Raw genomic sequence first — 17,430 nt, forward strand, 5'->3', positions numbered from 1 at the left:
TTTGACAATCAAAATACTTTCCAGTTGTCATGACTGAAATGTTTGGCTGTTTAGTTCCGTGTTTCTAGTTTTTTTTTTTTTTTGTGGTTTGATTTTAAATCTATTTATTATTAGGACATTTAAATTAACCATCATTATTGTTTTTGTGCTGTTTTCTAAATGTGTTAGTTTAGTTTTAATTTATTGGAATGTAGATAAATTTGTTGTTTTTTTTATGCAAAATTGTTTGAATATTGTAAAAGTGAGGACTAGATATTAGTCCCAGTTGTGTGCACAAATGTCTATAATTTCTACAAATGTGCCTCTACTTATACAAATCACTCCACGTTCATTTAATTCTGACCTTCACAGACAAGCTGCAAGGTATAGTGTATTAGTTTGTGGTAAGATACATTTGGTAATGTCTGCTGACCTGATGGAATATTGTACACTCATTCATATAGCAACTTCTTTACAAATAATTTTATTCTGTGAGGTTTAAGCATTTTAGATTTCAGTGTTGTGTCAAAGTAAATCTGCACTCTCACACACAGTGTATTTCATTACCGGTCATGAACACTGAAGAGGCTTGCATAACTAATAGTAACCTGCTCTTATCAAGGTAGAAATGGAGAAGATTTCATACTATGCATACAGGTGACAGTAAACAAACATGAGTTTATTTCAAAGCTTAGAGTAACATTCTCGTTTAGCTGATATACACGTTCGTTCTGCTAACTGTTGAACATCCAAACCATCACAATGGCTACACAATTTTGTCCACAAAATCTGCCTCACACACACACACACACACACTCACTCTTGTAACATGGTGATAAACAAAACATTTGAACAGAATGAATATGGAAATTAACTGGAATGAAAACAAATAAAAAACAATGGCTCAAAAGTACAAGGCCTTTGTCTTCTTTGTGTTTTTTCGCTCAGCCATCTTGGTGTCCATCTGCCTCTTCCACAACTTCAGCATGTTTAAGCTAAAAAAACAAAACAATATGTAAGTTCATCCACATAACCAGGACAAGAGACATAGGAAGCATGTAATTTCATTGGCTGGGAGATTAGATGCCAGCTTGTGCCATGCTGTTTTATCGATGGCACATCACATGGCACTTATCTGTACTAGTCATAATTTTATCCTACATATTCCTTAAAAGAATTTAAAAAAGCACTATTAAAAGGATTGTTCACCCAAAAATGAACTCGTCCTCAGGCCATGCAAGATGTAGGTGACATTTTTTTCTTTAGAAGAAAAGTAAACGAGGTTTTTAGGTGAAACTGTAATCTTTGGTGATTAATAAAATGCTAGTCTATGGCTGCTATCACTTTGAGAGTCAAAAAACCATATACAGGCAACACAAGATTAATACCCGTGGCTACTGATAATATATTGAGTTCTTATGAAATGATCAGTCTGTACAATAAACTTCAAGTAATTTACAACATTATTATATTTAATCCAAAGCCTCAGTAAAATGGGGAAGTTAACTTTTTCCCAAGCTGGTTCAATTAACTGATTCACCAGTTCATGCAAGCAAGCAATGACTACATATATATGCAGTTATATTACTAAAGCACCCAATAATGATGTAAAATGTGCTTGTGTTTATAATGTTGTTAATAATGTCTCTTGCACAGACCGATCGTTTTGCTGCATAAAGGGCTTTTCACACTGAAAAGCAAAAATTCGGCTTGAAGAATCTAAACAATAATCTTTTGAATCTAAACAATAGATCCCTATGGGATTTTTTTCCCCCATTGCTCCACAACGAAATGGCGCGGGTCGGGTCGGGAGCTGGTAAAGAAATTGGCACTTTATTAGCGGGGCGGGTCACTAAAAACCATTGTGTTTTAAAATCCATTTATCATGTAGCGTGGAATTTAGTGGTGGAAATTTTTATAATTTCAAGAGATTCGTTGATTTTCAGATTCGTTCACTGATTCGTTCAGTGACCATTTCTTTATATTACACAGATATGCCACAGCAGGTGGCGAAAAAGAGTGTCTTATGTGTTATGTCTTAAGTCAACAAATGTATTTACTTGTGATAAAAAATGAGTTGGCTTTATTAAAGTGTGTGCATGATCACATTAAATAGTCTAAATAAGTTGTTCAGATGAACAAAGCACAAGGTATTTTCAGGGAATAAACATGGAATTATGTTCTGTATGCTAAATATGAAAACAAGTGTTTGTGCACCCATAACTGCGCTTTGTATCTGCTGATTGCTGATCGAGATTTACATTCTTGGCCGACTGACCCTGTATACTCTCATTCATTTCATTCATGAACGAGCTATGTATCATGAACTCGTGAACTCGTTCACGAATGAGAAGATCGTATTCGTTCACTACATTCAACAAATCACATGCTTCGTCACATAGTAACTCTTTTGACAAGATGACAGTTCACAGAGCTGTTCACGAGCTGCCCGCGCATGCGCTGCTAATAGCAATGCGCTCGTGCTGCTGTGGAGGGAGGAACTTCAGTGAACGAGAAATATGAATCAATGGATTACGTGAACGAGAACAATTCGTTCACCTAAACTATTCGTTCATGAACGAACCATACCTATAGCCTATATTAAATATTTGGAATATATATTTTCATATTTTATTAGGTTCTTTGATAAGGTTATAAAATGAACGTCTAAGTAGCAACGTAACTTCCGTGATATCCCCGATATCGGGGCGGGTAAAGAAATTTTACTTTATTTGCGGTGCGGGCTAGGCCAAATAATTTCAGACAAGCGGGCCCCGCGGGTTGGAAAAAAAAGCCGACCCGCGCATCACTAGTATCTTCATATTTATGCTAGATTCACTCTTGAAATAGTAGTGACTGACATCGTGATAACCATAGCAATGGATGAGACAAAATATATATGTCAGAGTACCCTCAGTGATTTAATTCTGGAACTAAGAAATTGACTGTTCGCAAAAGCTTGATTGACAGGTGATCAGGCCAACCATAACGCAAAATCCACCATCTTGCCCAACAAACAAATCAGACGGGAGAGTAGACTCATTTTGGTGGACTTAAATATGAGAAATTGTGTATTGACGTTTTTCCATGGTTAAAATGTTTAAAAAAAAGTTATAAATGTTCATTCATTTATTTTGTGCTTTAAGTAACATTTAATATGAAAAGCGGATCGGTTCACGTGATGTATTTATTACTGCATGAGAACATGGCATTTAGTGCATTTAGGGAGTGCGTGTTTGTGCGAAGGATCAATTGAGCATGTTCAGAACAAGATCCAGTTCATGGACCAAAAGTGAAAATAAACTACTGATTTCAGGACATATCAACCAGCAATTTCCAGTAACAGATGGAAGAAACTTCAGGAATAAATGGCTTTGGTAACAACAATTCACAAACTGACAAATTTCTAGTGACTGGATTGGACTGATTTAGCAGCTGGAAAAAAAGACAGAAAAATACAGTAAACATCAGAAAAGCAGCATCTACATTTCTGAGACACTTAAAATGAAAACCATCACCATTCAAATCAACAGCAAGAGTCAAAGAGGCAGCGTTGCGCCATATTGACAGCTTTTATGCTGGGCTGTAAGGTTTTGTTTTGATACTTGTATCCTTAAAGACTTTTGAGAAATACATTTTTGCGCCTTCTTTTGCACATTTTTTTTTTTTTTTAGTTAAATTTCACCCGTGCTCACAACCAGAAGTGGGTAGATTACTTACAAATTGATATCTGTTACCGATTCCAAATTACATTACAAAAATGTTAGTCAGTGACATAATCCATTATATTACACATTTTAAGTAAATATAATCAGACTTTTTCATTACTTTTAGATTACTTTTGTCATAACTCGTTTATCACATTGCTTTAAAAAGGATAATACTGCTCCATAATGAAGTAAAAAAATATAAACAGTAAAAAACTGGGGTTTGTAAAGGACCTGCAGGTTTTTTTTTTGAGTTTAATGGAAAAGCTAATAATCAATTAAAATCATAAACCATGTGAAATTAAAATAAATATATTTAAAATAATAAAATTATGAAATATTTTATGTTTACCTGCATGCCATTTGACCATTAACCATTTCAGAGAAAAGGTTTACTTTTTTACTTGGTTTGTGACATCATAAACCCTAAAACCCTTTCCCCCGGAAGCACACCTTCACAACACATAGGACAAGCTAACCAATCTGAGCCCATTACATATTTCAGAAGAAGTGGCTTCATAGAACCAAGAAGTCAACAGACCATTTTTAGGAAAATAAAAAATACATGGGAAAAAAAGTATTGCAGTCACCTTGAGGTTGTTGTAGTGTTCAAGGCTGCGGCAGTGCTCTGATTTTGCTCTCTTCTCATCAGTGTAGAATATGTTACACAGCTTGCAAAAGAAGCCAGTCACTGGGATGACGTAGTTCACACCTGAAATAAGGCAAGCTCGTTTTAGAAACTGAAGAACTGAAGAGATATTAAAGGCAATACAACTTCAAATTATTAGATATTTTTTGTTGTTTATGAAGCACAACACAACATTATTATAGCCAATATAGACCCCACTCTAGCTAATTTAGTTCCCCCAAACGGAGTTCCTAATACATGCAAGTGTGTGATGGACTTACCAACAATTTGGTCTGGTTGATAAGGGTTGAGAGGGGTTTTTTCCAGTTGACTATTCTCTTCCGAATCTTTAGTTTCACAAACTGGATCTCCACCAACACCTTCATAATCCGGCAAAGAACTGTGCTGGTTCTGCACACACATATTTTCTCTTAAATGATTTTTACAGACAGAGATCAAATATTCCTTGGCCAGCTTTCCTTCAACTGACCCATTTAAGTTTAAGTTTTGCATTTAAGGGTGACTTTTTAGATCAAAATGGTTCTATTTAAAGCATAAGAAGAATTTTGGTCAAATGTGTCCAAGATGTTAATGTTACCTCCTTTGCTCCAGTCTTGATTACCTGGTCATTTTCTGTCCTTTCAGTGCTTAGTTTAATTTCTTTTGTTTCCTTTTTTAACTCGCTTTCCTCTGCATTTTCAGGGTATCTCCTATAGTAAAAGAGCATAAACTGAAGATGTCACTACCAACAGAAAATAATTATTTGTTACTCTCCCAATGGTTGTTACATTACATGCACACATGCAAAAATGTTCTCTGCACTAGGAAGATTTTCCTAGTTTCCAATTTTACATGAAAGTTTTATATGTCTGCATTTGGCTGAAGTAATTTTGTAAAAACTATTTCAAGGTAGTCAGTTAAGAAAAAAAAAAAAGTGACATTCAGCCAAGTATGGTGACCCATACTCAAAATTCGTGCACTGCATTTAACCCATCCAAAGTGCACACACACAGAGCAGTGAACACACACCCGGAGCAGTGGGCAGCTATTTATGCTGCGGCGCCCGGGGAGCAGTTAGGGGTTCAATGCCTTGCTCAAGGGCACCTAAGTGGTGGTATTGAAGGTGGAGAGAGAACTGTACATGCACTCCCCCCACCCACAATTCCTGCCGGCCCGAGACTCGAACTCACAACCCTTCGATTGCGAGTCTGACTCTCTAACCATTAGGCCACGACTTCTTACAAAGAATGTTTATACACACCTGCAATAATATTGCTGATAATATTTTTTAAATAGTAGTTTATAGTGTTTCCTTATATCTGATGTCACCTTAATGTCACTTAAAATGTCAGTTATATTTTTAACATTACATTTACATTCAGTCTAGGGCTGGGATAAACGATTATTTTTTAAACGATTAATCTAGCGATTATTTTTTCGATGCATCGATTAATCTAACGATTAATTTTCCCAGACCGATTTGATTTCGATTATCTCCCCATTAATTGACTACTAACAATTTATACATGTTGATTTACATATCTGAATGAAAAAAACATGAATTCCTTAACATTGCAATATATGTTTATTGCTCTTAAAATTACAAAATAAAAGACTGACTAAGAATGCATTACTTTGCACTTGTAAAGAGATAGCATTCAATAAAACCTTGAAGCCTTGAAAACACATAGCTTACTGAAACAAGCTTACTGAACACATAGGGCCTAGCTTACTGAAAAAAAGTTCTTCTTTCAGATGAAAATAACAACAACTTGATGTCTAGCATTCAATAAAAAAAGTTCACCCAAAATACTTGTTTAGAGCAATTGAAAGAATACAGTAACCAATGTAAACTTTAGGGCTTTAAGCTAATACAGAGAGTGCTTTTCCAAAAAAAAAAAAAAAATTAACAGTGGGAGCCAGCAGCCTGTCATGGAGAAAAAAAAAAAATCTCCGAATGCTCCACGTGAAACTTTGGCGTTCCGCCCTTTTTCTATCGTGTCTAATGATTTTGGTTAATATGCACGAGGGAGAGAGGGAGAGAGAGAGAGAGAGAGAGAGAGAGAGAGAGAGAGCGAGACAGCGCTCCTGTAGTTTGAAGACTGTGAGTGCGCGAGGGCGCGTGAAACTTGGGTGTTTCGCCCTTTTTCTATCGTGTTTAATGATTTTGATTAATATGCACGAGGGAGAGAGAGAGCAAGAAGCGCTCGTGTTGTTTGAAGACTGTGAGTGCGCGCGCACAGCCGGGGCTCTCTCTCGTACGCGCCCTGTCAGGCGCAGCACAGTCATTATATTCTACATCACTCACCGATCAAATAAGGCTTTGACAGCCGCCAAAAAAAAAGATCAATGCAGAAAAACCCCTGGATTGGTTATATAACGTTGGACAGAATGTTGATCCGGCCATCGCGTATATTCAGCGCACATAAGGCAAACGGTTTTTAGAGAAATAAAAACAGGTCGACGAATCGATGCGCATATTTTGCGTCGACGTATTTTTTGCGCCGACATCATCGATGACCTTGATGCGTTGTCCCAGCCCTAATTCAGTCACTTAGCAGACACTTTTATCCAAAACGACTTACAAATGAGGACAATGGAAGCAATCAAAAACATAAAAAGAGCAATGAAATATAAGTGCTATAACAAGTCTCAGTTAGCTTAAACGCAGTACATGTAGCAAGGGCTTTTAAATAATATAAATAAAAAGAAAACATAGAATAGAAAAGAATAGAGCAAGCTAGTGTTAGAGGTCTTTTATTTATTTATTTATTTATATAATTGTATAATAAATAAAAAAAAAATAGATAGAATACAAAAAGATTAGAAAGGTAGTACTAATATTTATTTATTTTTAAGAATAGAATTAGAATAGTGAGAGCTAATGTTAGAGGGTCAAATAAAGATGGAAGAGATGGGTTTTAAGCCGATTCTTGAAGATGGCTAAGGACTCAGCTGCTCGGATTGAGTTGGGCAGGTCATTCCACCAGGAGGGAACATTTAATTTAAAAGTCCGTAAAAGTGACTTTGTGCTTATTTGGGATGGCACAATCAAGCAACGTTCACTTGCAGAACGGAAGCTTTTAGAGGGCACATAAGTCTGAAATGATGAATTTAGGTAAAGGGGTGCAGAGCCAGTGGTAGTTTTGTATGCAAACATCAATGCCTTCAATTTTAAGCGAGCAGCTACTTGTAGCCAGTGCAGATTGATGAAAAGGGGTGTATTCTTTTCGGGTTATGAAAAATGTATCTTTCTGCTGTGTTCTGGATTAATTGTAAAGGTTTGAAAGAACTGGCTGGAAGACCTGCCAAGAGTGCATTGCAATAGTCCAGCCTGGACAGAACAAGAGCTTGAGCAAGGAGTTGTGCTGCATGTTCCGAAAGAAAGGGCTTGATCTTCTTGATGTTGAATAAAACAAATCTGCAGGACCGGACAGTTTTAGCAATGTGGTCTGAGAAAGTCAGCTGATCATCAATCATAACTCCAAGGTTTCTGGCTGTTTTTGAAGGAGTTATGGTTGATGTGCCTAACTCGATGGTGAAATTGTGATGAAACGATGGGTTTGCTGGAACCACAAGCAGTTCTGTCTTCAGTTCTGTCTATTTATAAAAAATAAATAAATAGCACAAGCAAACAAAATGTATTAAAAGGCATTCTGTTAGGTTCCAAATAAAACAACAAAAGAAAAGACAAAAAAAAAAACAGTCTAACTTAAAAAACAAAAAATCTGAATATGCCCACACTTAAAGGAATAGCACAAAAATGAAAATAGGCTGAAAATGTACTTACCCCTCTGACCACCCAAGATGTGAATTAGTTTGTTTTCTCTTCGGAAGAGATTTGGAGAAATTTGGCTTTACATGATTTGCTCACCAATGGATCCTCTGCAGTGAATGGGTGCCATCAGAATGAGAGTCTAAACAGCTGGTAAAACATCACAATAACCCACAAGTAATCCACACCATTCCAATCAATCAATTAACATCTTGTGAGGCAAATAGCTGCATGTTTTTTAAGAAACTAATTCATCATTAAGATGTTAATTTTCAATGGTTGCTTCTGACAAAAACAAGTCCTCTAACAATAATATTTCTTCCTCCAGTGAAAAAGTTGTCTCTTCTCAATCAGGAGGGAAATATGCATATATTAAGCAAATACGTCTGTGGATTTTGATGAGAGAGGACAACAAGGGATGGCCTTTTTTTACCACAGGAAGCATTTAACTGATGGACTGGAGTCGTGTGATTACTTGTGGATTTTTGTTCTGTTTTATCAGCTGTTTGGACACTCATTCTGACAGCACCCATTCACTGCAGAGGACCCATGGGTGAGCAAGTGATAAAATCTGTTTTGATGAAGAAACAAACTCATTTACATCTTGGATGGCCTGAGGGTGAGTAAAGTTTCCTCAAAATGTCATTTTTGGGTGAGCTACTCCTTTAATGACCTGTACTACAGAAAAGTGAAGTTAGTTCTGAAAAAAACTGCGGCAAGAATTGTTTGCAGATTTCTCCTTCATTGACATTTTAAAGTGTGCTTAAATGCTGTCTGGGGCCAACTGTACATCCTTACTATTGCCTCAGTCAACAGTGGAAATGTATTTTATCATTTGTGTAGCCACTCTAGTAAGTGACGGTTTTAATGTGAACACCTACCAGCGAATCAGAGAATCCCCTTTCCTGCACATAGCTATTTTCAGCACCGACCCCCAAAATTCGCAAGGCCTCCGACTGTACTCTGCAACCATTTTTTCAGCTGCCTTTGTACTTTCCAGTTGCATGTAACACTGAGAAGTAACAAGACAAGGCACAGGAAAAACAAACAGCATGAAAAAGTGAATATTCACAAATTGTGCTCTGCTGCTTATCACACACTGCAAAAAAAGGCTTATCTTACTATTTTTGTCCTGTTTCTACTAAAAATGAGTGCTGCCAAAATGGATCACAATTAATCGCATACAAAATTAAGTTTTTGTTTACATAATATATCCATGTGTACTGTGTTTATTATGTACAGACCAAAAGTTTGGACACACCTTCTCATTCAAAGAGTTTTCTTTATTTTCATGACTATGAAAATTGTAGATTCACACCGAAGGCATCAAAACTGTGAATTAACACATGTGGAATTATATACATAACAAAAGTGTGAAACAACTGAAAATATGTCATATTGTAGGTTCTTCAAAGTAGCCACCTTTTGCTTTGATTACTGCTTTGCACACTCTTGGCATTCTCTTGATGAGCTTCAAGAGATAGTCACCTGAAATGGTTTTCACTTCACAGGTGTGCCCTGTCAGGTTTAATAAGTGTGATTTCTTACCTTATAAATGGGGTTGGGACCATCAGTTGTGTTGTGCAGAAGTCACGTGGATACACAGCTGATAGTCCAACTGAATATACTGTTAGAATTTGTATTATGGCAAGAAAAAAGCAGCTAAGTACAGGAAAACGAGTGGCCATCATTACTTTAAGAAATGAAGGTCAGTCATTCCGAAAAATTGGGAAAACTTTGAAAGTGTCCCCAAGTGCAGTCACAAAAACCATCAAGCGCTACAAAGAAACTGGCTCACATGCGGACCGCCCCAGGAAAGGAAGACCAAGAGTCTTCCTCTGCTGCGGAGGATAAGTTCATCCGAGTCACCAGCCTCAGAGAATCGCAGGTTAACAGCAGCTCAGATTAGAGACCAGGTCAATGGCACACGGAGTTCTAGCAGCAAACACATCTCTAGAACAACGGTTAAGAGGAGACTGTGTGAATCAGGCCTTCATGGTAGAATATCTTCTAGGAAACCACTGCTAAAGAAAGGCAACAAGCAGAAGAGACTTGTTTGGGCTAAAGAACACAAGGAATGGACATTAGACCAGTGGAAATCTGTGCTTTGGTCTGATGAGTCCAAATTTGAGATATTTGGTTCCAACCACAGTGTCTTTGTGCGACGCAGAAAAGGTGAACCGATGGACTCTACATGCCTGGTTCCCACCGTGAAGCATGGAGGAGGAGGTGTGATGGTGTGGGGGTGCTTTGCTGGTGACACTGATGGGGATTTATTCAAAATTGAAAGCATACTGAACCAGCATGGCTACCACAGCATCTTGCAGCGGCATGCTATTCCATCCGGTTTGCGTTTAGTTGGACTATCATTTATTTTTCAACAGGACAATGACCCCAAACACACCTTCAGGCTGTGTAAGGGCTATCCAGGCTGCGCCAGATGACCTGGCCTCCACAGTCACCGGACCTGAACCCAATCGAGATGGTTTAGGGGTGAGCTGGACCGCAGAGTGAAGGCAAAAGGGCCAACAAGTGCTAAGCATCTCTCTGGGAACGCCTTCAAGACTGTTGGAAGACCATTTCAGGTGACTACCTCTTGAAGCTCATCAAGAGAATGCCAAGAGTGTGCAAAGCAGTAATCAAATCAAAAGGTGGCTACTTTGAAGAACCTAGAATATGACATTTTCAGTTGTTTCACACTTTTTTTGTTATGTATATAATTCCACATGTGTTAATTCATAGTTTTGATGCCTTCAGTGTGCCTCTACAATTTTCATAGTCATGAAAATAAAGAAAACTCTTTGAATGAGAAGGTGTGTCCAAACTTTTGGCGTGTACTATATATATATATATATATACACACACACACACACACTCAGTATATATTTAGAAAATATTTACATGTACATATATACGTTTATATTATTATATTCTATATAAATATATTTAGTATGTAAACAAATTTTTTGTCTTAAATATATACATGCATGTATTTGTATTTATATACTAGGGCTGCAATAATAATTAAATGCGATTGTCATGCAAATTTTTTTTGTATAGCCGGTTCAGCAGTGAATCATCATCATGTGCTTTCAGATGGAGCAGCATTTAATACACAAGAGCTGTAGTTCACTGACAAGCAAAAAAAAACCAACGCAGACGATATGAAATTGAAGAAATCATTCGCGATAATGACAGCTGTTTGCATAGCTTCTCAGTTGAACTATGGCTCTGTGCAGTAAACGCTGCTCCATCTGAAAGCATGTGAAAATACCACATTTAATAACATATTTTTACTCCAAACTAACTTCATAACATCAGTCGAGTGTTTAAAAAAATTCTTTCTGTGAGATGCTGTGGCTTATTATTGTCATATATTATGATTATTGTCATAATCATGTGTTTATTTGTCATGTTGAATCAATAAAAGCAGTTCAATCTTTTGTTTATCCAGCTACAACTATAGGCATTTCCTGTGTTTCTTCTGCAAAGCATTTTTAGATTTTCAATGTAAAAAAATTACAGTTAAGATGCATTTACTAGATGAGCAAAATGACGTAAGATATTTAGTCGTTTCCAGGGGAAAAACAACTAAATTAAGTGAATTTTGCCTAAAATATAAAAATTATAATCTGCTAGTGGGGTAAGTACATTTATCTTGTTTTAAAAATATTTTACTTTTTAATAACAATTTAGGAATTTTTAGATATTTTGAAACAAGACAAAAAATACTAAGATGAGACTCTTTTTTTTTTTTTGCAGTGCAGATAGTGTTGAGTGGAAATGTGTGTATACGTACCGTTCCTTGATACCTGTGCAGAGAGTAACCAGTCAGTCTTCCAAAAGGTTTAGTCAGTTCGAAGAGGGATTTGTCTGTGTATTTCTGTCGTAGGTACCTCTGGTTGGGAAGACCGCTGATAAAAATGGATCTCCCACTTGGGCTCTAAACATGGTGTGAAGGATTGAAACCATCACAGTCATTTTTAATTTAATTTGGTAATAATTTACGTTTGGAATAACAATATTCTCAAATGATCACAAAATATCCTTATCTTTAAATTATTTGGCCATTATATGTCAAGTCATTTCAAAACGTATGTATTGATTGATGTTTTTTCCCCTTCCACCCAATATTCTATCTACATTTTTTTTTTGTATTTAAATTAGTGCTGTCAACGTTTACGCGTTAACGCATGCGATTAATTTTTGTCTGGTTTAACGTGTCAAAATATTTAACGCAATTAACGCAGCATCCGTATTTTCCAAGTAGGGTCTGCCATCCGTTGGCTAGCTTTACATTATATGATCACGCTCTTATTCTTTTAAATGCTTTTAAACATTTCAAGCATGGCAAGACAAAAGAGAATGCGCTGTCTGTGAATGCCCTTATGTGACACATACACACGTACACACACACACACACACAATGCATAGACAGGGTGCCAGAATCCAGTTCTCTTAAGCACTTGAACTAACAATAAACATCCCAAAGTGCCAGTTTTGTCGATTATCCTCATAAGAGCAATCTTAAATGATTTATATAAAGTCTAAAATGAACAAAAAGAGTTGTGAGAGAATGAGGCGAGATCCATAGACAGTATATAAACGGTGAGATCCGCGTGTCTGTCTGCTCTTAAAGGGACAGCAGCCAATAAAGCTTCCTGTCAGTAAAGTTAAAGAACAAAGGGAACAGAGAAAATGACTCGCTGCTCTTGACTAAATAACTTTTGTAGCTTTAATAAGGATTAACTATTTAATTTATAGTTTATGCAGTGCAGACTGCATATAACTTTGATAACTTTATTAAATTTCTGTATATTTCCTAACTGTTAAGACAGGAAGGGCAGGAGTAAACATGACATTTATTATGGGTTTATGTTAGCATTGTTTTAAGTTTACTTAAATTAAAAACTGTTATATTTTTGAAGCCTAATAATAAATGTAAAAAAAAAAAAAAAAAAAAATCAGTAGCTGTATTAATATCAGTAATACTGGCCTTCATTCATAAAAAGATGCCATTTAAACAAGTATTTAAAATATACTGTCTTTATGTTGTTTCTACATTAATTTGATTAACTGTGAAATTATTACATTAAAAAATATATTAAAAACGTACAAAAACATTTCTTTTTTTATTGCGATTAATCACAGAAAAAATGTGTGATTAATCTAGTTAAAGTTTTTAATCGATTGACAGCACTAATTTATATATTTATTTTATCCTCTATTTATTCTATTCAGAACTTTCTTGATGTAGCTCATGTATGTGTAGCAATATTAAAATTCTTGTAAATAAAACAGCTCACACATTTGAGAGCACATGAGGGAAAATACACAAAATGTTTTATCTCTTTTATTTTAGTGAACCAAGTTGTTTAGGGAAGCCGTGACATTATGACTACACTGGCAAACAATTTATAGTAAATATATATAGTAAAAACCATAATATTGTGAGAAGTTAATGGAATTTAAAGCACAAAGCAAAAACACATACCTCTATTGTTTTCATGGTAAGGCACATGGAAACTGACACCTGCCTGCCACATATTGTTGCCTTGTGATTGCTGTAGAACTGCACCATTTCCTGGGCTTTTTCAGCTGTTTCCAGTTCGATCATAGCCTACAAGAACACAAACAAACATAACAGCCAAAGGCAAAACCTGAAAATTTTATGAGAACTGTGATTAGTAAAACTGAAAGCATATTATGTGGTAGTATGGTTAAAAACACCTGGATAGAAGACACAATAATTATCAAGAGAACCAACCACTGCTGTTTTGGTTTTGGCTGTTTCAGTTATTGCATGATTAACTGATAGTAATTACAGTGTGTTATGTGCACTGACTGCAAAAAACTCATTTATATAAAGTGAAAATAAGGAATTAATAAAGTATTAAATAAAGCTCACTTTATTTATTTTTTTGTAGTTATTTTTTTTTATCTTTAGCGCATAATGCATAATAACTAATGCAAAAAAAATTTTTTTTACTAAAATTGAAATCAAAGTTTTCGTCAATGAGTTAATAATTTAGGTAATCAAATTTATTCAATAATCAACATTCTAATACATTTTTGTTGTTGTTTTTATATCAACTTTTTAACAGTATATTTATGTTTCTAATTTGTTCTTGAACCATGGCTGTTAAAAAAATGAGTATTACACCGTATAAACCAGTGAATAGTTTGGAGTCATAAAGATTTTTTTTTTCTTAAAAAGTATTCTCACCAAGCCTGGAATTTTTAAATGATTTCTGAAGGATCATGTGATACTGAAGATTGGAGTAATGGCTGCTAAAAATCAGCTTTGTATCACAGGAATAATTACCATTTTAAAATGCATTCAAATATAATTTACTTAACTGAAATATAGTAAAAATACGAAATATTACCTTTTATACTGAATTTTTGATCAGAAAAATGCAACACAGATGCCTTTTTTATATATTATAAAACAAGCCCCCCCCCCCCCCCCCCCACAAAAAAAAATTATTGCTGATATTTCTTGCATCACTCATTTTTACACAACTGTAAACACAAAACACTGACCTCTTGTCTGAACATGGATAAAGTATGCTTCACCATACCGCCAAAGGGTGCAGAGAGACTGTAAAGATCCTTCATCAAGTCAGGGTTCTTTACAGGCCACAGCACCACTACTTTACTATCCTGTGATTGTGCAATAAAAAATACACATTGCTATCACTCATACTGTTGAACAGGAAATATATTTTTATTTCCTAAGACATCCAACATTTAATGTAAATGAGAGATGTGATACCTCTGGCACAGAAGAATCTGGAAAAAAGGGGAAAAAGTGTGACTGTCATAGACTTAAAGTACATTGTGGGAGAAATGTATATGATTTGAATTTAAATTCACTATGAAATGATAATTCATTATTTTTAAAATGCACATTAATGAAACATTCATGAATTCATACGTTTCATTTTTTTTTTTGACATCCTAATATTTTATTCAAATGAATCACCTCCTGCATTGTTGTCCAGCTCATCCAATGTAACAAAATCTTCTATGTTCTTTGGAAATTCTGCATCATCCAAATCACCCTAGAGAAATAAGACATAAAAGCATACACATCGCTGTTATAGTCAGACTGCATCAACATGCTCATGTTGTTTCTGCATATTTAAAAAAAAAAAAAAAAAAGTTATAAACCACAACACTAGAAAACATGGTGAAATGTAATTAAAACATATTCATCTACACAGTATTGTGTAATGTCAGCTTTGTTTGGTCATGTGTGAGTTGGTTGGTTGCTGTCAGCCTTGATACACTGTAGGTAAATCTGAATGAATACATACGACTGAAATACATTTACAGTTATGCAGAGTTCACACTGCACCATTTTACCCCCGCGATTTCCACTCGCCAACAGGTTTGGTGAAATCAAAGACAAATGCTGCGAAACTGGAGGCAAATTGGTGCTAGTTCTTGCGAGTGATAATCTCGCAGTGCAAATTATTTAAAGACGTGATCTGAGAAATGAGATGCATCGCCGACGCTCATGAAATATTTCGCATGCTAAATATCTGGATGTGTCGGCAATTCAAAATCCTGCTGTGTGAAATTAGTTCTGACTGAAAAATACATTGGCGATGACCTACAGCCAATGTGAGAGCATAAAAAAAAAAAAAAAAAAAAGAAATCTGTAAAAAATAATAACTAGAAATTGTCACATTTTATTATTGGGTGCTTCAATACACGTTTTTCCAAATAAGAAGATCAGCACTTTTTTAATTGTGAGCAGAAGTATTGGAATAGTAGGCTCACGGGTCTCGCTAAGTGATCAGCTGTCCTGTTGCATTAACTGTTTAGATATTAAAAGCAGGAAAAGCAGGAAATGTGTCATATCAGTTATATCCATTGCTTCTGCAGAGTCTTGCATGCATGGCTGTCTCTGGAACAGGCTCTCTCAACTTTACTGATGACTTAATGTATGATGACAGTAGCAGAATGAATGCAGAAGTTTCCAGAATCATCTAGGCTACCAATATTCAAGAAAATGACTTATGACTTATCGCATTGGATCAGGACAGTGACCCAAAACACCCTGCCAGTTCAGTCAATGAGTTTATCAGGGCAAAGAAATAGAAGGTCTAAGATTGCAAAAGTCAATCTCCAGATTTAAATTTGATTTAACATGCATTAATAGTAGGGGTGGGCAATATGGGAAAAATATAATATCACAATTTTTTTATTTATTTATTTATTTTTGAAATATCACGATTCACAAAGTTGTCTGAGCATTACAGCCAAACTAATTTCCCTATTATAAAGACAAAAGCCTCATAAAAAAAAGAAAATAATAAATGCTATAATAAATGCTTCATTCTGCTAAATGAATAAATGTAAAAGAAAAAAAAAGAATGGCAGATATTTAGGCCAAAGAGGGTGAAGATCTAAATCTTTTTTCTTATTTTTTGATAAAGATAAAATAATGACAAAGACACACATTACAACTGCACATAATATACAAATAAAACAGTGCTTTGTTCAAGAAATTGAACAAACAAATTTAATTCCTAAAGCAACTGTATTAAATTTCTTCAGTCAAGAGCAGTGAGTGATTTTTCTCTGTGTTTTGTTGTTTTATTAATGTTAAATAAACACCAAAAAATAAAAATTCAAAAAAGTCAGCTGTCTGTCAATTCTGTCATAGTGTTTTATTTTTATACCACCACTAACTCACTCAAAAGCAGTTTTAAACCTGAATGAGTTTCTTTCTTCTTCTGAACGTAAAAGTCGGTTCCATGATTAGCGGTAAATCCCAATCACATGCTTTCAAATGGAGCGGCAGTTAATTCACAGAGCCATTGTTATCTGACAAGATGCGCAATTCCACGTTGATAATGAACGTGAATTTGCGCAGCTTGTCAGTTAAGAATGGCTCTGTGTAGTAACAGCTAGAGGTCGACCGATATGGGTTTTTCTATAGCCAATGCCCTTATTTAGAGGTCGGGGTCAGCCGATGGCCGATATGTGCTGCCGATTTTTAGGGATAATATCTTTAAGTTTTCCCCTTCATTTGCATGTTAAAATGTCACACTAATAATAAGTGGATGCACAAAATTTCTAAACTTATCATCATTTATTGAGCACTGACTTGAACCATCTCTCGATTCTTAATTTTGTGCACTGCACGGTATTAAAATAAAAAATGTATCCAAAGTTAACCAAACCAATCAATAAACTGACCAAGTATGAAATATATAAAACAGGTTATATATAAGTCAATCATTTACATAAAAGTTTGAGCATTTAGCAAGCAGAATTTTTCAAGTTTGTTGGAGCATAAATGTTAACTTAAATATACATTTAAA

The 17,430-nt window shown here is 35.3% G+C and overlaps 1 protein-coding gene across 2 annotated transcripts in view; it reads right to left on the reverse strand.

The window, feature by feature from the left end:
• Positions 1-637: 637 nt before the first annotated feature.
• zgc:152816 (uncharacterized protein LOC777712 homolog) overlaps positions 638-17,430 on the reverse strand; it is a 31,264-nt gene continuing 14,471 nt past the window's right edge. The window contains exons 10-19 of one of the 2 annotated variants that reach the window (XM_059549733.1): positions 15,078-15,156; positions 14,868-14,884; positions 14,636-14,755; positions 13,584-13,709; positions 11,889-12,032; positions 8,971-9,101; positions 4,937-5,024; positions 4,596-4,725; positions 4,277-4,398; positions 638-974 (exon numbers count right to left, since the gene is read on the reverse strand). In XM_059549733.1, the coding sequence (XP_059405716.1) occupies positions 924-974; positions 4,277-4,398; positions 4,596-4,725; positions 4,937-5,024; positions 8,971-9,101; positions 11,889-12,032; positions 13,584-13,709; positions 14,636-14,755; positions 14,868-14,884; positions 15,078-15,156 (1,008 nt within the window). In that variant the 3' untranslated portion in view covers positions 638-923. Of the gene's footprint in view, positions 975-4,276; positions 4,399-4,595; positions 4,726-4,936; positions 5,025-7,264; positions 8,763-8,970; positions 9,102-11,888; positions 12,033-13,583; positions 13,710-14,635; positions 14,756-14,867; positions 14,885-15,077; positions 15,157-17,430 lie in introns of those variants that run through there. The other variant, XM_059549734.1, reaches the window with a different exon arrangement.

This window comes from Carassius carassius, chromosome 5, assembly GCF_963082965.1.
Source record: "Carassius carassius chromosome 5, fCarCar2.1, whole genome shotgun sequence".
In the NCBI taxonomy this organism is placed as follows: domain Eukaryota; kingdom Metazoa; phylum Chordata; class Actinopteri; order Cypriniformes; family Cyprinidae; genus Carassius; species Carassius carassius.